This window comes from Sinocyclocheilus rhinocerous, unplaced genomic scaffold, assembly GCF_001515625.1.
Source record: "Sinocyclocheilus rhinocerous isolate Xijiao unplaced genomic scaffold, SAMN03320098_v1.1 scaffold549, whole genome shotgun sequence".
Taxonomy (NCBI): Eukaryota; Metazoa; Chordata; class Actinopteri; order Cypriniformes; family Cyprinidae; genus Sinocyclocheilus; species Sinocyclocheilus rhinocerous.
The window spans coordinates 443,761-467,214 of record NW_015664999.1 but is presented as its reverse complement, the minus strand read 5'-3'; the positions used below and the strand labels follow the sequence as shown (position 1 = coordinate 467,214).

Here is a 23,454-nt window from a genome sequence, read left to right as displayed (position 1 = left end):
CTATGGCACTACCCAATGAGTAAGACTGGATGTACCCGTTCTACCCGTTCTACTTGGAACAGGGACGTTACGGAAGCTCCAACCTTCCCGAAGGAGGTTTCTACACATATGATTAGGTCTTACATATGGAATCCAGCCTTCTACCGGTTCTCGAGGATTCAACGAGTGAAGGCCTGGCGCCGGACGCTCCGCCATGTCTGGCTGCCGAGGGGACGGAGGAGCTCAACAGGGTCTACTATATGGACTCTCTGGAGTGGTTTTAGCAAGCCGACCCGAAGTCGGGGCCTCTCAGTGCTTCTACCCGTTTGAGGTGAGAACACAGGAGGATACCGGCTCCACACGAAGGCTATAGAGTCTAGCGGACGTTTAGGGGTCACCCAGCCCGCAGCGCTACAGATATCTGCCAGCGAGGTGCCACTAGCCAGCGCCCAGGAGGATGCCACACTCTTAATTGAATGAGCTCGCAACCTGAACGGGCAGGGCACACCCTGTGCGCCAGGTAACGACCGCATCCAGAAACGCTCGGGTGATACGTTGTCTATAGCAAGACCCACATCGTCTTTACAAAGACGTAACGTCAAGTTTGCCACGCAACGTCGTCTTTAAAAAGACGCACCCGAAATTGCTCTTTTAGGGAAAAAGCTCTTTTAGCGTGCTGAGGCGCACAGGGGAGATGATCATCTGCAACACAAACAGGGGGTAGTGCAGCCTGATGTGTGCAACCCACTCGACACGGGAAACCACCACCCCTGAAGCGCCGTACCGCCAACACGAAGAGGTCTCCAAGAGCGCGCTGAACTCATTCAGTCTTCTTCTCTCAGTAGAGTAGTCAGGAGCAGAACGATGTTATCGCTCGGCTCCGAAGCATGCTCTGAATATGCGCTGCATCTGCTGCCTACTTATACTCACGCTGTGATCAGCGGCAGCTGGATGCAATAATCGCATGCCAATTTGCATTGGCTCGTTTAGTTTACACTCGAAGTAGATTGGTCTCTCTAAGCGAGATCCCAATTCGTCGGTCATCCAACGTGACGTCGAGAGTGACCGACTGAAAGGGAAAATTTTTTTCAGTGCGAGTTTATGTGAATTGCACCTTTAGGCTAAATAGCAAAATGAACCATTTTGTTAATACCTGAACAAAAGCAGAAGAGTGATTTACCAGCCAAACAGATAAATACTAAGATAAATATTGTATTTGTTTGATCAAGTGACAGTGAGTTTTATTGGGCATATTAAGCATATTTTTCCTGTTTTTAAGTCTATTTATTTTACTATCCAAACTATGCGTGCTTACATGTTTGCATTTTATGTTCATGTGTCATAAACATGAGCCCCTCAAGTAAAGAAGGACTGCGGAGATAGACTTTTTGTGTGTGTTTTTGGCCTCTTTTTACTGAATAAAGTGAATGGTGTGGTAAAATGTTTTTGAAAGGACAGTGTTTGTAGGTGAACAATGAATTTCTAAAAGTAAGTGCTTTTTTCTGTCACACTGAAGTCAAGTAATATAAATAAACTTGTTTCGGGTTTAATAGACTTGATGTCTATTTAGAGGTGCTTTGATACATAGTTTTGATTTCTGTTATGGTGATGTGAAGAATTTCAAATGCTGTTTTTGATTTTTAAATGCCAGTCTAAATAATTTCATCCCTTAATATCATCCTTTTTTTCTAATATGACATGTTTTCAGAATCTTTGAAGATTTTAAGACTTCAGATTAGTTTCTGTTGCATATTGCTTGACAGCCATAAGGTTTCATCGTTTTCTGAAGCAACATATTCAGTCCAAATTATATGCTTGATATGCACTCAATGAAGTGTATAATGGGAATTTTGAATGGACAATGCTTGTAGGTTAACAATGATTTTCTAAAAGTAAGCAGCTTTTTTTCTGTCACAAATATAAACAGACACCCATTAAACTATTTTTGACATAGTTTTGATTTTCCTATTTTTGCAATGCTTATTTAAACAATTTCATGCATTAAAATCATCATTTAAGGTACAAATATCTTTATATGGAAAAATATACACACTTTTACCTGTAGAATATATGAGGTCTAAGTTTTTTACCATCTTGCTGCATGAATGTTGCACAGCTGCTGACGTTGTTGTATCTGCCACCAGCAAGGTGTTGTAATAATGCTGGACATGACCCTGCGTGACAGAGGTGACTGCTCTTCTGTGTTCCCTAATATGTCTTCACCTGTGTATGTGTTTTTGTATTTTGCATATGTGATCCACAATATTCTTGTCCATATGTGCAGTTGCATCAGGCAAATGCCGCAGTGCACTGGCATATAGCAGATGAGGTTAGCTCAGGATTTCTGTCTTTCTCTCTCTCGCTCTCACACACAGCGCTGCTGGATATGAATAGAACAGACCTGGGGTGCAGGGAGCAACAACAGGCAGAAACATGAGCGCTGTATGGGGAGAACAGCAGGGCCTCAGTTTTCCCATGCCAGACCTCAGAGACCTGCACTTTCACCTCTCACGTAAAGAGGGCGCTGTTTCATATGAACCTTACCGTGCAAACATCCTCTGCATTCCCAGTATCTAGTTCCACTCCATCTTTCTTTCTCTCTGTCTGATTCTCTAATAATATCTCTGCAGTTACTGCAGAATTTGTGGCTTGCAGCAACATGTGCACTAATGCTGGACACTTCCCTGTCGCTGCTGAAACCGAGCAGAAACAGACAACTGCTATGTGACCTGAGAGAGTGTACGGACCATTACACCCTGTGATTATATTCACACTTACATGCTATTTACTGTATGGTGCAAAAGAAAACAGATTCTGTTTTAAGTCAAACAGATGTTTGGGATCATAAAAGCCTGTTTTACTCATCCAAAAAAAGACTAATTAAACTCTTCATGAAAATTCAACTAATTGATTTCTTTAAATGTAAAGTATCTGTATTGTTTGTGTTAAATGAACTAACAGTGTATACATAGTTTTGAATGCTACAGTTTTAATGCATAAAGCTTCTCCATTTTCTTATATTACAAGGTGTCCCATTCAGGTAACTTCAAATGAAACATTTATGGGGTTGACCGTTTCCTACAGAAGTTGATTCAGTCCGTTTTACTGTGTCTCTCTGTTCTCTTGAAAATACTACTCTTTGTTTACTGTGTGGGGTAGTAAGGTACAGTATATGGTTGCAGTATATGGAAAATTGTTTTGGAATATGAATTGTCCACTTTCCGTGTAAAAAATACACTTCTTTTTAAGGCTACTGCCATGAATTGAGTCTTGATTTCTTTAGGGGTGAAACATGAAGCAGTCACCCCAGCTAACAAAAAGAATATATTCCATTAAGTTATGAAAACATTATTTCTGAATGTTCAATGTCAGTTTTTTTTTTAATATTTAAAAACATTTTTCTGGGTTAGGCAAACATTAAGGGAACATTCCATTTTATCATTTTGCAAACATTATGGGAACTTAAGTAGTAGAAATGTTGGACGAACTTTCAAATAAAATGTTTCCGAAAAAAGGTCTCATGAACAATGTATACATAACGTTTTTGTGCTAACATTTAGAGAACATTATTAAAGATTAGATAACTTTGAACGAACGGTCTAGTAAAGTTAATAGAAGAACATTTGTTCATAACTAACGGGGATTGTTTCGTGTTAGCTGGGACTGTACAGAATTGCTTATGTCTTAAAAAGAACACAATGGGACTTGCATCCATGTGCAGTAAACCTAAAATAGCAATGTTGTCTGAAAATTTAGCAATGGCATTATATTTATGGCTGCTACAGAATTCATTTGTATACACTGTAGAGAGCAGGTGAGCTGACTCAATAGTGTGTTGTACATTTGGGATTTGAATTCTGCTTTTCATTTTTCCCGTTGTGTACATGATAAAGGCCGGGTTTTTTTCTGCTTGTTCTCTTTTCTGAATTACCATTCCTATGTAGCCCTGTTCTGATCTATTCCTGATGAATTCTGATGTACTCACTCTCTCTTGCTGTCCTGCTTCTGCTAGTTTCTTTTTCTCTTACACTCTTTTCCTGTCTTAGTATCACTCTCTCTGTGGCATAGTTAGGTCACGTATGCATCACCGGGTTCTGATTAGTATGAACCTGTCTGTAGGGCTTTATACATCCCAGTTAATTGATGCTAATAGTGTGTTGTAATCTTCTGTCGGAAATGCTGCTTCTTTTCTTCTTAATCCTACTGTATTTCTCTCACTGTTCCATGCTTGTACTTCCCTATTCAACTTTTTGTTAATTCTCTTAAATCTTTGACCGACAAATACTTTTTGCTCCTTTCTTTGTATTTTTCTCAATTTCATCTTATGTCACTTCTTGGACAATTTTACTATGTTACCATTTTTGATTATTGTATTTCTCCTGACATATACTGTACCATTTTAGAGGCAAAACACATGCTACTGAGTGTTTCTTTGGCTTTGTGGAAAATAAATTCGAATTTAGTTTTTAGTACTACCAATACCATTTTACTATACATTCTGTGGTGGAAATGGTGGTGGTGGGAAGGACATTTAAATTTTTTTTACTTTAGAATAAAATTATAGACTCCTTTGTCTTACTAAGGTTTATTTCATACCTAGCATTTTATGTATTCAAATTCACATAATGAAACACTATTTTATCCCTTTTTGTCAGGGTTCTGCCCTGACTCTCCGTTTGTCTTGTCTTTTTGTTTTTCGTGTCTATGTCTTGTGTTTCAGCACATGGCTTAGTTTTGTTAGCCATGTGTCCTTCTAGTCCCTCCTCGTTTCCCCTTTACCACACCCTCTTGTTAGCCCTTGTCTAGTCCTTATTGGTCTAATTGTGCTCACCTGTTCCTCGTGTGCTTTCCTCCCTAGTTCCTCTTGCCCTCTTGTCTTTGCCGGTTCGTAGTCATTCTCACCCTCACTGTCTCTGTCTGTGGATGTGGCTGAGTATTTGTTCATTTTCCATTGCCTGGTTTGTCTTGTGCCTTAGCCATGTCTAATGGCGCTTTTCCACTGCATGGTACGGTTCACTTTTGGGGGGTTTTCCACTGAGTACCTGGTACTTTTTTTAGTACCACCTCAGTTGAGGTTCCAAGTGAACCATACCGTTACCAAAACGTGAAGTGTAAACTCTGCAGATCACGGATTGCTTGTCTAGTCCCTTGTTATTCTATGTTTTAGTCTTGCTCTTTTTTTTTGGATCTAGTCTTTTCTTGACTTTTTGGTTTGATTCCAGTGTTAATCAATTATTTATTAGTTAATCATATTTTCAAGTTATTTGTGTTAGTTTATTAGTAATCATTCCCTTTTTATTTGTATTACTTTAATTTTTATCAGTTTGTCTATCCCCTTGCCTGGTTTGGAATTCATTTGTGTTCTTGTGGAGCCTTGTCCTGTCTTGTCTTGTTGATTTGTTGCCCACTGGTTCCTTCTGTCTGGCACCTGGTCTGCTTCAGAGTCTGTGGACATCAAGTAGCCTATCTGAACTCAGCTTTATGGTGTCTTGCTTGGTCTTCCCCGTCTGCCAGTTGATTTCTGATGTTCCAGCGGTCTTCCCTAGCTGCCTCATCTCTGTTCCCTGTGTTCCTGCTGTTGATTCACCTACGCACCTCACTAACCCTTTTGTATCTGTCTGTCTTGTAAATAAACCCTTGTTACTCACTCTGCATTTGGGTCTTCCTTCCAGATCCCTGGCACTTTTTGCGTAATTTAACAAAAATTGGAAATGAGGCATAAATAAAACATTTTGTTCACAAGTGATATTTACCTAATTTGTCTTTAGTTTTGTCACATGTCATATATCATCTCAAGCTGCTATTCACTGACATGGTTGTCTGGGTGATTAACTAGGCTACACTAACTTTTAAAGAAAACTTTATTGGATACAAATTTGTTGGTCGTAGAGTTGACACCACAAAAGGAGAATAGTAGTAATTTGTGTAAAAAAAAAAAATATTGAAATGGTTTATGTTTATTCCACTTTTTGTATAAATTATCATATTTTTGTGACAGATTTGCATAGTTAAAATTGAAAATCAAGAGTAAAACAAAATCTTAATTTTTGGAAATTACGCTCAGTGATCTTTTGCCTGAGAGGTCAAGCATTTGATGCTAAGTGTGTTTGATCTTGATATTTGCAACTGTTTAATCATTATTTATGATGCAAGAAGACAGGAACAGAGGAATGGACAGAGAAAAGAGATACAGAAAACAGAGAGTATGACAAACAACATGATTAAGTGAAAAATGGGAGTCCTGCAAACTGTGATGATTGTGTGTGAGACAATGTGGTCTGTAATATTTATGGTGTACTGCACAGTGCTAATAAAAATTAGGTCATTCCATGTCTAATGAAAGATGTGGACTGAGAAAAAAACAGAAAGATGAAGAAGGCGGGTGAAGAGAATGAGGATACAGAAATGGCTGGAATATAAAGCAGGGATTTTCTCCTGAGAGATCAGAGAAGATCAGAACATTTTTGTAGATGCATATTAAAATGAGTGGTGGAGGGATGTGAAAGATGGTATAGAGTTCTGGATTTTTAAACTATGACATCTGCCACGTCTATTGCATCCACTTCACATCTCCTCTCTAGTCATCTGCTCTTTAAACTTGTGCTACTGCGGCCAGATTGCTTCTTTTACTAGAGACTGCCTTCTGTTTTCAATACTCCAGACAAATCTAGACCTCTATTTTTAGCCCACAGCCTATGTATATTCATAAACACCAACTGTAGATGATTTATTAATGATAGAAAAAGATTATTCAGCTGTGGTTTTAGCTTTGCATGAGTGGATCATTCCCATTCACTTTCTTATCTGTGGTGCAGTATTAGTGCAGCAACATGCAGGCTGAGACAAGATGTGAAGTGCTGTGCGACAGTGTTTATGGTTGATGTACAGTGTGGTCCAAAAGACTGAGGCCACATTAAAAATCTGGGATTTAAAATTCAAACAGACCAAAAGCTTTGAATTTAGAAAATTTTAAAACAAAGAAACATTATATTGTAAAAATGTATGATTCTGCACTATGAGCTACACTGGCACCTTTGTCACATGCACACTTGAGCACCATTTTTTTGTATGGTACGTCAAGTTAAGTTTAAATTAAGTTAAAAAAATTTACCCAAGAACATGTTCTGTGTACACTGAACATAAAACATGACTGGCAGCTTTGATTATGCTGCTGAAGCCCCCTATTACTAGGTTACTACTCAAATGTACAAATTTGTGACATTGCCCATATTCATATTCAAGGTCTCAGACCTTTGAACTCCACTGTAACAAGTGATGGTACAGTAACGTGTCGAGGGTTTTAACTTGTCAGTAAACACGCTGTGGCCGCCAGTGAAAGTATGCTGTCCTCATTCAGAATCAAAATGTATATTACATAACGGTTGGCTCAGTGTGAAAAATGAAAAAAAAAAAACGCTGGTCTGAGAACAATGTTCAGAGGGATCTGAGACCAAAGCTTTGACCTTTCGTGCTTCAAAGAATGTGCAGTTCTGTGTTCTGTACAGTATTCTGCACGATGCAACAAAATATTGTTGTTTTGTAAGACATGATGCATTGGTTTTTGATCTCATCAGGCCTTCTGATTTGCTAGAGTATGTTTTTTTAGTATTTGCTTTGCAGGCAATTCCTCCAGAAATCTAGCAGGCATGTCCCAGAGAGCTGACACAGTGTCTCTGGGAAAAGCAACACTTAAATGCTCCTCTTGGAATATCTCACTTTACTTACTTACTCGACCGTTCTCATGCCAAGTAATAGTGAAGGTTCTCCTGAGCGTTCTGGAACAGTTCTTGCAATTTTCTGGGGAAACATGATGATTGTGCTAATCCTAAATGGAGTGTGGGCTTTCACTTGGTCTTGTTGTGTTGAACATGCTCCTATATAGTAAAAAATAAAAAATGCAATTAGTAATTGAAATGATTGGGAATCTTACAGTTGATGTTGAATTTGCTATATATTTTATATATTAAATTAAATAAATAAATTCTAATTACTCATTACTCATTATAATTACTGCACCATGAAAAAATATTAATATATTAATCATATATAATGTATTTATACATATGGTGACATTTTTCTGCCTTAAAAAAATCTATTGATTTATTTTTTAATGTAATACAGTAAAAAAAATATTAAAGTAATTATGATCATTAAAAAATATTAAGAAATACAATATCAGATTATTATAATGGGTAAAATGTGCTTAATTATCCTGAAAATAATATCACAATGAATAATAATTAAATAACATATATACAAAAATACATTAAAAACTCCTAATAGTTTTCTGTAATCTGTATTCAAAACTATTATATGTTTTTTTTTTGGTGTATGAGAATCATATGAAAGAATGCACTCAGGTTATGAGCTTATAGTTCGTAGTGGCAGCTTCTAGCACATTCATTTTTTGACAGTCATCTGAAGTCTTTGCAGAACTCCAGCATGAGTCGGTTCCATCTATAAATTTCAATCTGAGAATGTGAACATTTACAGCCACAGTCATATGTAGGGCCCAGAAGAGTGTGAAATTCGATGTTAAACCTAGATGATCGTCTTGATTGGTGTGCTAGGGAAAGTCATGGTTATACTGTACACTCATTCCAATGTGTAAAATCCATTCTCATTACCCTGTGGTTCTGATATTGTGTCTTATGCACCATTAAGTCTCAGTAGGTTGATTTTAGGACATAACATTTAGATGCATGCACACACATTCAAGTATGTGCAAGTCATTTATCTTCCTTTTTTGTCTGGTATGTTTCAACATGTTCTTAGAAAGTTTGACAGCATCGAGTGAGCAGGCACCGTCTCAAGATGTCATATTTCACACAACCTTTCTTACAGAAAAAGCTGGTCATGATGGGTACAAGCATGTCTATAGCATCAGAGTATCTTGTAATGGAATACAGGAACAAGAGCATAGTTGCGCGGGCAGCAAACAGCCATTAGGAGCGTGTCCACACTCCCATGAGTGGCATTAAGACATTATGGTGAAGAGTTACTTCATTCCAGGAGAGTCTCTCCTTATTCATCCTCAAAATCTTTAAACAGTGATGCCCTTAGACTTTGTTCCACAACTGTGGAGCCAGACTGCAGTGATACAAGAAAAAGTAAATTCTGTTCTTGCATAAGCACTGCGGTTTTGTGTCCTTCAAGTATAAAGGAGCGTTCACTCATGCAGTGTTATGCAGTGTGAAAGCGATCTGAAAGGTATTCATTTACGAAGAGTTGGCCAGTTTTAGTCACTTGAGTGACAGTGAACTCTGGTGATGTGAGTGTGTTGAGTGTCTGCCAAAGTTGAGAGTAGTTTAACTTTATGCAAATGAGTGGAGACTACCGGTTGGCTTGAAGACAGATACTATATTCAGGTGTAGGCAAAATGAAGATATATATATAATCAGAAATGGTTGGCATTCAAAAAGAGTTAAATTGATTCATTGATGATCTTGTCCATTTTATGATGTACTATGCTCTGCTGCATTTAATATAGCAACATTTTCCTTCTTTCCTCTTCAGAATAATAAAGAAAACTGATTTCTTGTCAAATTAGAATGATATCTTATTTTTACCATCAAAACATCCCAGTTGTGATCAGAGGTTGAGAGATTGGAGCTCGCTTGTATCTGGAGCAGAACGTGTGGAGTAGTGGTGACATTGTGCGTGGTAGCATGTCTGCTTGACACACAAACGGGTTCCTCATCAGCATTTTGAGGGCACGACAAGATGGGTTCGTTAAATTAGTTCATGCTAATCGGGTTGGGGAATTAGTTAATTCTCCCAGGATGCCTCAGTCCTTCATTTGACTGCTCCTCGTTCGTCATGGGAGGATTGACCTGACTGCAGCTATTTGAGAGATGTCCTTAAAACGTTTTTTTTAGGTGTCTTAATTCAAATGCTTAAGTAACTGTGTTTGTCTGTATCTGTTTTCTTCATGTGTTATTGTGTTGTTAAAGGGTGCTGAAAGGTGGTATGAAAAGTGGTAACAAAGTGGTGTGTCTGTGCATCTAGTCTGAAAAAAAAACTTTGACCATGAAATGAAATAATAGAGGATGAGATGTGGACAAATATATGTGCCAGCTGTCATAAGGGTATTAGCAGTCAAATATGGAAGGAATTTGACTGGAAGCTGAAAATGAGATTCTTCAGAGTTCCATTGGTGGTGGCCAAATTTGATAGCTCTTTACAATTATCACAATGCTGGAGAGATTGTGGGAAGGTGGGGGACTATGCTCATATATTTTGGGAATGTCCTAAAATACAAGTGTATTAGCAGGGGGTTAAAAGGGAAATAAGTAAAATTTTAGGATGTGACATACCAATGCACCCAGTATTTTTTCTGCTTGATGGTTTCCCCCAGATCAGTTAATTAAATCTCAACTATTTGTATTACATATATTATTAATGGCAGCTAGGAAGATAATCACTGTGAATTGGATGAAGATGCACGAACCTACTCTGACAGAATGGACACAGAGACTGAATCAGATATATATATTTGAGAAAATGACAGCAGATTTACAGTTGAAATCTGAAATTTTCCAACAGAACTGGGCACTAATAGAAACATATTTGCTTGACCTTTAAAATGTTGTCAGGGGCTTTTTGTAGTTATCTGTATTTAGTTTAAGTTATTAACGGTTCCTTCTTATTTTTTTTATTTTTTTTATTTTTTTCCTTTGTATGGTTATTTATCTTTTTTTATTTATTTATTTATTTATTATTTGTGTATTAATATATTAAAATGCTATGCTATGTGTAAATTGGTATGTTTATACAAAGTTTAATAAAAACAGTTAAAAAAAAGAACATAAAATGAAAATTCAACTGTTTTGTAAATGCACATTATAGATTTTATTGTGAACAAATCCATGTATTTTTCTTGTATTCTTCTTTTTTTTTGACTTTGTAATGTTTAATCAAAATCTAATAGTTAATTCATTTGAGCACAACAGCCCCTTCTCAAAATCCAGTCAACAACTGATGAAACCCAGTACCCTCCCTAATTTTTTTTTCTTTTCACATAATTCGGTTCACTCGGATGTACGTCACAATATGGAAGAAAAAATCTGTCCATACTTCTGTTTCATCGAAACTTTAACAAACAAAATGGGGATGAAGATAGTCTTCTTTTCAGAGAATAAATATTGAGTTTATTTTTTATTTTTCTAACCCCTTTGGCAAGTTTTTTTCCCCATATTATTTCCATATTATAAATTTAACAAAATTTAGTGATATTTACTCAAAAAGGTGGAGCAAGTTAAACTTTTTGCTTCTCATGTAAATGCATTTAGTTTTTGCATTTAAAAACACAGATTTTGAAAAATATTTTTGTCGTGTAAATGTCTGCCATGTCTTTATGAAATGTGTGGGACATCTGGGCAACTTGCAGAAAAGCCACAGAGACTTTAAAAAAAAAAAAAGATAACAGGGTTGGTGGACTGTCAGTGCAGAGGAGCCAGAAGACTGGAGGCAGAAAAGGAGGTGGACAGCTATTCCTCTGCAAAAGGAATGGTTTACCCCAGTAAAGGGAGGAGGGGCAAGTGTGGACTGACAGAGAGGAGGGGGAGAAATGAGGAGCGGGGAGTGGGGAGAATAATGTGAGCACTGCAGAGGGGGAATAACAGCAGCAGCGGTTTCACACACACACACACACACACACCTACACTTCCAAATAAATGGCTGTAATGACGGGCTACATAAAAAAATCATACTATGGATGCTGGCACTGAGGTGGACTGAGATAAACAGATTATATTGATTGCAGGTGATAGAAGAAAAGGCTGTGGGCTTTAACAAGAGACGTGCACTAGCCAATCAATGCACATCTATCTGCAGGAGAGCCAACATGACATCTCTGTTTTCAGAATGGTGACCACGTTTAAACAGTGATGCCCTTAGACTTTGTTCCACAACTGTGGAGCCAGACTGCAGTGATACAAGAAAAAGTAAATTCTGTTCTTGCATAAGCACTGCGGTTTTGTGTCCTTCAAGTATAAAGGAGCGTTCACTCATGCAGTGTTATGCAGTGTGAAAGCGATCTGAAAGGTATTCATTTACGAAGAGTTGGCCAGTTTTAGTCACTTGAGTGACAGTGAACTCTGGTGATGTGAGTGTGTTGAGTGTCTGCCAAAGTTGAGAGTAGTTTAACTTTATGCAAATGAGTGGAGACTACCGGTTGGCTTGAAGACAGATACTATATTCAGGTGTAGGCAAAATGAAGATATATATATAATCAGAAATGGTTGGCATTCAAAAAGAGTTAAATTGATTCATTGATGATCTTGTCCATTTTATGATGTACTATGCTCTGCTGCATTTAATATAGCAACATTTTCCTTCTTTCCTCTTCAGAATAATAAAGAAAACTGATTTCTTGTCAAATTAGAATGATATCTTATTTTTACCATCAAAACATCCCAGTTGTGATCAGAGGTTGAGAGATTGGAGCTCGCTTGTATCTGGAGCAGAACGTGTGGAGTAGTGGTGACATTGTGCGTGGTAGCATGTCTGCTTGACACACAAACGGGTTCCTCATCAGCATTTTGAGGGCACGACAAGATGGGTTCGTTAAATTAGTTCATGCTAATCGGGTTGGGGAATTAGTTAATTCTCCCAGGATGCCTCAGTCCTTCATTTGACTGCTCCTCGTTCGTCATGGGAGGATTGACCTGACTGCAGCTATTTGAGAGATGTCCTTAAAACGTTTTTTTTAGGTGTCTTAATTCAAATGCTTAAGTAACTGTGTTTGTCTGTATCTGTTTTCTTCATGTGTTATTGTGTTGTTAAAGGGTGCTGAAAGGTGGTATGAAAAGTGGTAACAAAGTGGTGTGTCTGTGCATCTAGTCTGAAAAAAAAACTTTGACCATGAAATGAAATAATAGAGGATGAGATGTGGACAAATATATGTGCCAGCTGTCATAAGGGTATTAGCAGTCAAATATGGAAGGAATTTGACTGGAAGCTGAAAATGAGATTCTTCAGAGTTCCATTGGTGGTGGCCAAATTTGATAGCTCTTTACAATTATCACAATGCTGGAGAGATTGTGGGAAGGTGGGGGACTATGCTCATATATTTTGGGAATGTCCTAAAATACAAGTGTATTAGCAGGGGGTTAAAAGGGAAATAAGTAAAATTTTAGGATGTGACATACCAATGCACCCAGTATTTTTTCTGCTTGATGGTTTCCCCCAGATCAGTTAATTAAATCTCAACTATTTGTATTACATATATTATTAATGGCAGCTAGGAAGATACTGAGAGACTCTGAGAGAATGGACACAGAGACTGAATCATATTTGAGAAAATGACAGCGGATTTACAGTTGAAATCTGACATTTTCCAACAGAACTGGGCACTAATAGAAACATATTTGCTTGACCTTTAAAATGTTGTCAGGGGCTTTTTGTAGTTATTTGTATTTAGTTTAAGTTATTAACGGTTCCTTCTTATTTTTTTTATTTTTTTTATTTTTTTCCTTTGTATGGTTATTTATCTTTTTTTATTTATTTATTTATTTATTATTTGTGTATTAATATATTAAAATGCTATGCTATGTGTAAATTGGTATGTTTATACAAAGTTTAATAAAAACAGTTAAAAAAAAGAACATAAAATGAAAATTCAACTGTTTTGTAAATGCACATTATAGATTTTATTGTGAACAAATCCATGTATTTTTCTTGTATTCTTCTTTTTTTTTGACTTTGTAATGTTTAATCAAAATCTAATAGTTAATTCATTTGAGCACAACAGCCCCTTCTCAAAATCCAGTCAACAACTGATGAAACCCAGTACCCTCCCTAATTTTTTTTTCTTTTCACATAATTCGGTTCACTCGGATGTACGTCACAATATGGAAGAAAAAATCTGTCCATACTTCTGTTTCATCGAAACTTTAACAAACAAAATGGGGATGAAGATAGTCTTCTTTTCAGAGAATAAATATTGAGTTTATTTTTTATTTTTCTAACCCCTTTGGCAAGTTTTTTTCCCCATATTATTTCCATATTATAAATTTAACAAAATTTAGTGATATTTACTCAAAAAGGTGGAGCAAGTTAAACTTTTTGCTTCTCATGTAAATGCATTTAGTTTTTGCATTTAAAAACACAGATTTTGAAAAATATTTTTGTCGTGTAAATGTCTGCCATGTCTTTATGAAATGTGTGGGACATCTGGGCAACTTGCAGAAAAGCCACAGAGACTTTAAAAAAAAAAAAAGATAACAGGGTTGGTGGACTGTCAGTGCAGAGGAGCCAGAAGACTGGAGGCAGAAAAGGAGGTGGACAGCTATTCCTCTGCAAAAGGAATGGTTTACCCCAGTAACTGGGCAACTTGCAGAAAAGCCACAGAAAAAAATGATAACAGGGTAGGTGGACTGTCAGTGCAGAGGAGCCAGAAAAGAAGGTGGACAGATATTCCTCTGCAAAAGGAATGGGTTACCCCAGTAAAGGGAGGAGGGGCAAGTGTGGACTGACAGAGAGGAGGGGGAGAAATGAGGAGCGGGGAGTGGGGAGAATAATGTGAGCACTGCAGAGGGGGAATAACAGCAGCAGCGGTTTCACACACACACACACACACACACACCTACACTTCCAAATAAATGGCTGTAATGACGGGCTACATAAAAAAATCATACTATGGATGCTGGCACTGAGGTGGACTGAGATAAACAGATTATATTGATTGCAGGTGATAGAAGAAAAGGCTGTGGGCTTTAACAAGAGACGTGCACTAGCCAATCAATGCACATCTATCTGCAGGAGAGCCAACATGACATCTCTGTTTTCAGAATGGTGACCACGCACAGCGCACACTGCTATAATTCACTGGCCCCTCCCTCCCTCTTCCATTTCCTTCTGCTTTCAGATTTTTTTCTTTCTATTTCTAAATATACATTTATTTTTTCTCTCCCTTTCCCCCTTCCATTACAGGTCTTTGTATACATGCCATCTCTTCTCATTTTTCTGCCTCCATCATCCATTCTCTTCGTCTTACTCACAAAGTTTGCTTTACCCCATCTTCTCCCCCTGTGGTGTTTCCTCAGTGCAGCGTGTCAATGAGACTGCTGCATTCACACCATTCCCACTATTCTCAGAGCACTTTTGCTGTTTTTGTTGTAGTATTTGGCGCCCTCTATCTGTAGTACATCTCCTGATTGTGAAGGACCTCTGCAGTGGGCCAAACTGCATCACAGCAGCAGTGCTTATTCTGTCATGTAGGCTATTTTATTTTCAAGGGTCTTTCCATGTGCTTGTGTACCTGATTCCAACAGCTTATAGCGTTAAGCACAGAATGGGAAGTCTGGCATGCCATTGGATTTAGAAAACTATATAGAAAAGGGTTATTCAGTCTTTTTCAGGCCAAAGACCCTTTGTTGTATTGAGCAGGGACTCTCCGTTACATATAGTTTAAACTGAGTGTTGCATTTAAACCCTGGTCTATAATAACACGTGTTGTATCATGTTGATACATTCACATAGATTATGGTACTTAAAGCCATTAAAATAACTATTATTGTTACATTTAAATTTTACATAGTCTATTTTAATGTGGGAGGAAGAATGAAATGTTTAGTCGAATTTCAGCTTCTCAAGGTTAGCTTTAGCTTGAAACATGTTCATTTTTTTTTACAAAAACAAGTAAAAGTGTCCCAATTTATGAACTTATGTACTATTCTATGCCATTTGATAGTAATGTGAGTAGTGTGTTCATGCTGAAAATGCACTTCAAATACTGGACAATGCATTTATTTAACTGAAAAAAACTGTCGCAGCTTTCCTTAGCAGAAAGGGAAGGGTTATCAGACTCTGACACTGGACGAGAAAATAACCTTCCAAAAATATGTAGTGTATAGTACATAATTTGGGACACAACTTTAGTTTGGTATAAAACAATAATTGGCAGAGCCCCTGTCGAAGACTCCTTATCTACAGTAGAACAGCAGTTTGCTAAGGATGAAAAAAGTCATGATGTTGATGATGTTTTAGATCAGACTGGGATCATTTTTCCAGTTCTGCCACAGAAATGACGCACTTCAGCTTTAAGCACTGTAACTGTTCTTTATTCCAATTGTGATCTCACTGATTTCACTGTATAATATTAATGTGTTCATCTTCTCATCTCTTTTTGTGTCTTTCTGTCTCTCTCTGTGTCTTCCTCTCTCTGTTTTCAGTATGTGGCGTTCGGCTCGCTCCTGTTCATCCTCATCTCCATCTCAACATTTTGCTTGGAGACACACGAGGCCTTCAACACCATCTACAATAAGACAGAGAACGTGACGGTGGGGAACGTCACGCGGGAGGAGGTTGTGTTTGAGGTAGTGACTGACAACTGGCTGACCTACGTGGAGGGCGTATGCGTCATCTGGTTCACCATCGAGGTGTTCGCCCGTGTCATCTTCTGCCCGGACAAGGCCGAGTTCTTCAAGAGCTCGCTGAACATCATCGACTTTGTAGCCATCCTGCCCTTTTACCTGGAGATGGCACTGAGCGGCCTCTCTTCTAAAGCGGCGAAAGACGTGCTGGGCTTTTTGCGCGTGGTTCGATTCGTCCGAATCCTGCGAATCTTCAAACTCACGCGCCATTTCGTGGGGCTGAGAGTGCTGGGTCACACGCTCCGTGCCAGCACCAATGAATTCTTGCTCCTCATCATCTTCCTTGCTCTCGGAGTGCTCATCTTCGCCACCATGATCTACTACGCCGAGCGCATCGGTGCCGACCCCGCCGACCCCACGGCAAGCGCCCACACCACCTTCAAAAACATCCCCATCGGCTTCTGGTGGGCAGTGGTCACCATGACGACACTGGGCTATGGTGACATGTATCCAGAGACATGGTCTGGTATGTTAGTCGGTGCCCTGTGCGCCCTGGCGGGCGTGCTGACCATCGCCATGCCTGTGCCCGTCATTGTAAACAACTTCGGCATGTACTACTCTCTGGCAATGGCCAAGCAGAAGCTGCCCAAGAAGAAGAACAAGCACATCCCGCGGGCTCCGCAGCCTGGATCGCCCAACTACTGCAAGCCAGATGCCCTGGCCATGGCCACTGCCTCGCCACACAGGATCATGGGTAATGTGCTGGGCAGTATGGTGGTCTCTGGAAGCATGGCAGGAGACTGTCCTCTTGCACAGGAGGAAATCATAGAGATTAACAGAGCAGGTGTGTGTGTGTGAGTGAACCCATGTGTTTACATGTTTGTGTGTGTGACATATCTTTGCACTAATAGGTTACATTTCCAACAATAAAGGTGCGGTCACATTTACCGTTGCTCTGTGAAATTTAGCGGGTGAAATCGAGTCATGATCGGGAGTTTTGCATGAGGGCAAAAAAGTTCCCCACGCAGATTTTGCTCATTTTCAAGTTGGTCACTTGAATTCACCATGAAGATTGAAAGTGACTGCCGTGCTTTCTACATTGCTACGGTATTGACAAGCGATAATTTTACAATTTTGGTTAAATTTCACTAATGTGACTACACCTTCAGGCAATTAATTGGTATATTATGAACAAAAAATGCTATTGACGCACAACACTTCAAATGAGTGTATTTTTGTGTGTGATGTCAAGCTCCATCTCACCCATCAAGAAAATTTTGTTCAAATGCCTGTGGTCATCACTTATAGCTTTTTATATTGAACTGTCATCGCCTAAACTGGGTCTTTTATATAATCTTGTGTAATGTCTACACACACACACAAGTATTTGAGAGTAGTAATATGTGAAACTATGCTGTCACGGCCGAGTTTGACTGAGAACAGGAACGTTATTAAAATTATAGCAGGATTATGCTTCATGCATTCCAATCAGCTTCTTAGACTACCAGAAAGCATCCCACCCAATCAGAAGAGCAGGAAGTATGATCCTGAAACTAGCAAACAGCTTTTGATAGATGATTGGCATGGAGCTTACAGTACTATTTGTGTGTGCAGTTTATTTGCGCACTCACTGCAGAAACACATTTTCCTAATCACTATATTATTATGTATATATCCAGAATTTTTTTTGTTGAAAAGGATTGATGCACTAAGTAAAGGATACATGAGTTTGCTTTATGAAGGCAACTCAAATAAATCAGAAGGTCATTGCTATGCCTCAGTGACCTCTGTAAATACACATTCATGTTTGGTAGACTCATGGAAACTTTCCATTTTTTTAAATATATATATATATATATATATATATATGGGTTTTTACAAATATTTTTTTCTGGATATATATTGAATCTTAATCTTAATATATACTCATCTTAATTTTGCTTCTCAAGTAAAGTTGTTCTTGTTGTAAGGATGATTTACAGTAAAACAAGATCAAAATACTGTTTAAGAACATCTTTTTTCACAGTTTTTGCATGTGAAGGTGTCAGTCAGGTTGAGCCTGTGAGTTTATGCAGCCGAGAGAGCTCCGTCTGTCATTACTGTGCAGAACACAGATATGGACACCCCATGCTAAGATTAACATGAGGCAGATTAGTCACGGCCCCTCAGATTAGCATGTGCTATATTTGATCTATAATACAAGCAAAAGGTTTCAAATCAACAGCATCCCGCTTACAGCCACATCTCTGCCGATTTTTTGCTGATTTCAAGACCAAAGATACAGATTATGACAGATGACATTGCATCCTTATAAATAGGATTACTTCGGATCGTTTTTCTTAAAAAGTAACATTTTTGGAACCAGCAGCCTCGAGTGGATGACAGCTGTATTTCTCTGCTCATCTTTGTTTTGCTCTTCCATGGAGTTCTCACAGCTGGAAGTTTCCAAGGAAATAAAAGGGAGCATAAACATACTGAGACGCTTGCTGTGAAGAAACGCTTTAGTACATGTGCCCTCCTGTAACTTCAAATCCTACAAGCCCTTGACACCTACAATACTGGCATCATATCCATCATGTGTACTGTTAACAAAGTTTTATTAAGTAGTGTAAAACTAAAAGTATGAAACCTCTAACAAAGTCATTTGTTTGTCCTCCGTCCCCATGTGTGAGTGTGTTGGGGGTTTTTTTTGGCTTGCGTGAGAGGTGCTCTGATTCTGTAGCTTGATTTTATGCTGAAGGTTTTAAAATGGTTCACCCGAAATTACAAACCCGTATGATTATATTTTGTCAGTGGAAAACACAAGGAGATGTTTTGTCTGAGCTGCTCCATTTTATACAGTGAAATTGAATGGGGTCAAAAAATGGCAAAAAAACCCAAAAACATTGCACCATAAAATAACACGTCTATTCAAGAAATTTCCTGAAGCAATAGAATGGCTTTATGTGAAGAACAGGTATGCCTATAACTTTACTCATTATTCACTCAAAATCCAGTCATGGTTTCAATTTACTTCTTGTATGAAAAGAGCAGCTTAACATTGTGCTAGATTTCTCCTTTAGTGTTCCACGGATAAAATAAATCCAAGTGGATTTTTAAGGAAACTAGGGTGAATAAATGTTTTTTTTAATTGTATTATAAGTACTTTTATTATCTCTTAAGTGATTGTCATTTAATGGCTGTCAGGAAAGTGAGTTATATCTGGTGTAGTCAACCATATGTCATGACCTTTGCTATAGACTTTTGTGTCATCCATTCATCACCCTTTGTCCCTATTCCACTGTGAAGGTGATCATCATCTTCCCAGATTTCATGGTCATATGGACTACCGTCTTCACAGATAAATATTTTTAATTTCTTCCAATGAGGTCCAATTGCATAATGGGTCTCTATGTCATCTTCTCCCTCGCCTCCCCATCCTCCTTTTTCTTTCTGTCTCTCTTCATGTCTGTAGCAGGCTTTGCCCCTGGTTTATTTCTGTAAATTGTTGAACGGTAACTCACGTCAGATTAGATTTGACAGCTGTGTCGGAAGCTATAAGAACAAGTGCCCCTGCAGCTTCTTTGTTTGAGTGTGTGCACATCTCACTCTTTCAGGCATACTCATTCATGTTGTGCATGTTGTGTGTGTTTGTGTGTGTGTGATGTTCTGAGTTCCCCTGCACCATTTTAATCAAGTGATGCTGCTCTTTTTGTAGCGCATCTCTATTTTTGCTCCTTTTTATTCATCCCAGACTTTTTTCTTCCCTCTTCCCTGGCTTTTCATGTTACTGTGACTGTCTCTATTATCACAGTACCACTAATAGTAATTTTCTTTCTTTCTTTTTTTCTTCCTGTCAGACTCAAAACAGAATGGAGATGCTGCAAACGCAGCTCTGGCTAATGAGGACTGTCCCACCATAGATCAGGTGCTAGGGCCAGATGACAGGAGTCCGGCCACCAGTGGGTTGGGGACATGCACAGGGCGTGAACGTTTCCCCCACGATAGGGCCTGCTTCCTTCTCAGTACCGGAGAGTTCCGCACCACAGACAGCAATGTCAGGAAAGGTATGCAGCACCCACAAATGGACACATTATTAAACTCATACTTTCAGTGTGCATCACAAAGAACAGGCTCAGGAAAGGTAAGTTGTATGTTCAAATTCTTATTATTGTGTATTAGGGCAAAGACACATTGATTGTAGCAATATATATTTTTATACACAAATATACATGCACTGACACTGACACAAAGTACATCAGAGGTATACGCATTAAAACAGACTCTCCCATATCCATACTAACAGCATAGCTCCCTGCCTTCTCCTCTTGCATCTCTCCTCATAATTCACCACATCAATCATTCTGAAGGCCGCTCATCATTAGAAAAGCTCTTACCACACACGCAGTAATAATTCCATTCATATCTTTGTTAAATGTGATTAATCTTTGATAACATCAGGACTTTTCAGTGAAAATAATCCTAGCACAAGTTAAATTATTAACAGATATATCAAACAAATTCACTGCGTCTGGCCAACAAGCTCTTCAAATGCTCTATCGTTCTGTCAGTCTGTCTATCTGTCTGGGTTGTGCAAAATTCTGAATTAAAGAAATGGTGCTTTCAATTCAAGAGTTTGAATTTAATTGGCCACATCCCAGAGGAAGTTAAATTGGAATTTGAATCAGAAAGACACAGATAATGCATTCTGGGAGAAGTGTTCTTCCAGCTTGGCTAATTTATTAAATATTTTTATAAAATGTCAAGGCTTTTATTTAATTCTACTTTCTTACATTTAAATGCAATACTGCAATTCTGATTCCTGTTTCTACCTAAATTCAGATTCAGTACAAATTCAGGAATTTTACTGAAATTCCTGACTCAATTATGAATAACACCTTTTTGTGTTATTCCTGTTTGTCTCTCTGTCTAGTTGTATCTCTCTCTCTTTATGTCTATCTATCTATCTGGCTTGCCTTTGCTCTTTCTTGCTGTCATTCATTGATTTATTACTTCATTCTCTTTCTCTTCCTGGCCTCCCACTCTGGCTTGTCTCTGCCCATGTCCCTTTCCCTCCATCCATCCCCTCATCTTGGCCTTTTTTCTCCTTATTTTCCGCCCCTCACACACTTCGCGTCACATCCTCTTGTATCATTTCTTTTTTTCTCTTTTTTTTTGTTGTTGCAACGGCTTGATTGACATCTACTGCCTTTCCTTCTATACTATTCCTTTCTGCACCTGCACCTTTCCACCAACCTCCACGTATTCCAAATACACCCCTCTACACAACCAAATCCTACAACCCCCCACCCACAAAAACACTAGAAGCTGCAGGCGCCAACCCAGTCTCCCCCCCAGCAGATGAGTGGTTCAAGCCGGAAGGGCCACTGCTACAGCAGGACCTCAATGCCAATTCTGCCCCTTCTTGGATCAAACCATAATGAATCAGAGGTAACACTCAAAAAAGCAACCAGTAATGCAGCGTAGAAATTAGTTGAATGCATAGAGGTCAATATTTAATTAATTCCATACGGCACACTGCTATTTCACAGGGAAATATTTTATATGCACATATTTCAACAGGACACAAAGAATTTGGACAAAGAAGATATTTAGCACATTCATGCTTTAGAGCAACCATAGATATGAAACACAATCATAAGTAGCCACACTCAGTACTAAAGTACATGACTTGCAGTATGTCTTTTCATTAACAGGAACAATATGCCTTTGAATCAGGGGGGATACTGTCTTCTATGTGTTCTGTCTCTGTGTTTGACAATTTACACACTGATCTAACTTATGTATTTAATATCTGCATAGACTAAATTCACACAGTAAGTTCAGTCATGACAGTGTCAGAAACTTTTTAATAAATGGGCAATGTCATTTTCTTTTTCCAATTTGCCCCTGGAATTAATTAATTAATTAATTTTAGCCTTTAATACGGGCATTTTATTTCTAACCTAATAAAAATACTCAGCATCAAGTTCCATAATTCTAATTCATATCAAATATAAAATAAATTAAGGAATGAGTAGTCCATAAGGCATCTTAACCCAATAAATGCTAGAATACACTTTAAATAATTGATTTATGTATTTTTTTAATACTAAACCCAGGATGTACATAGGATGAAATATTATATAATATATATAAAATTTTAGAAAATGGAGTAATTCACCATGGGGCATTTCTGTAACTTTTGGTGGAATTTTTGCCCTGAGCCTTAATTTCTGATCCTGATTCCACAGCAGACTAGAATCAGTATCTCGTCTTTCTCTCTGACTCAAATGTGAGTGTTTGCTTAGACTAGCTTTGAAACCTCTACTATATATCTACATTTTTACCACGGTCTGTCTGAATACTCGATTCTGATTGGCTGGCAGGTATGCATTAAAACCGTTTAATGCACAGTTAGTTCCAAGTCAGTTATATTAATGCGCTGCTGTAATTGACGCACAGAGAGAGAGAGAGCAGATCGTGCTGCACACACACAGAAACTTGTCAGCGCTGCCCCGTGACTTTTATTAAAGTACGCATGAAATCAAAATTTACTATATTTATTTTGTTAGCGCACACTGCTATTTTTGATCAATTCATACGTGCAAGTCAATCCACAAAAAAAATGGTTTGCCTCCATAATTTTTAATCCAAATCTGAAAATGCACCTCACCTCTGAAATGACGGACCTTCTCTGATGACGTCAGTGATCTGCTAGCCTCGGGTCTTCATGCAGAGAACTCTGCTCATATTTTCTGCATAATGATGCATTTAAAACTTAACAAACAAATGGATGTTTATAAAAGTTCACACTGTTGTTGCAGATGAAATATAACACAGATAACATTAAATAAATATTTTTTACCAGGTTAAATGTTGATTATTAGTAACTCAAACCACTTTATCTAAACCTCTCAACTTAACTGTCGGTCACGCGCATCCACCATGTTTGTAGTTTTTTAATGCTTATTTAGTTCTCAACCGAATCATTCGTCAAAGCGCAATGGATTGTGGGTAATATTAGCCATTAGAGTGTGCACGGATCCACACTTCAAAAATCCACCTGAAATAGTAGACCATCCAGGGACTTTTGGCAACACCCTTTTCAACATACTATGCTTTGGGGCACACTTATTCTAATCTCACATACTATTTAGGATGGATAGTATGAACATTG

General features: G+C 38.2%; 1 protein-coding gene across 6 annotated transcripts in view; it reads left to right on the top strand.

Annotated features, from left to right (window-relative positions):
• Positions 1 to 23,454, top strand: part of LOC107730758 (potassium voltage-gated channel subfamily C member 1-like) — a 66,413-nt gene that overhangs the window by 15,817 nt on the left and 27,142 nt on the right. For 2 of the 6 annotated variants that reach the window (XM_016541685.1, XM_016541684.1), the window contains exons 2-4: positions 16,155 to 17,139; positions 20,135 to 20,341; positions 21,600 to 21,725. In XM_016541685.1, the coding sequence (XP_016397171.1) occupies positions 16,155 to 17,139; positions 20,135 to 20,341; positions 21,600 to 21,715 (1,308 nt within the window). In that variant the 3' untranslated portion in view covers positions 21,716 to 21,725. The remainder of the gene's footprint in view (positions 1 to 16,154; positions 17,140 to 20,134; positions 20,342 to 21,599; positions 21,726 to 23,454) is intronic. The other 4 variants (XM_016541689.1, XM_016541686.1, XM_016541688.1 and 1 more) reach the window with 3 other exon arrangements.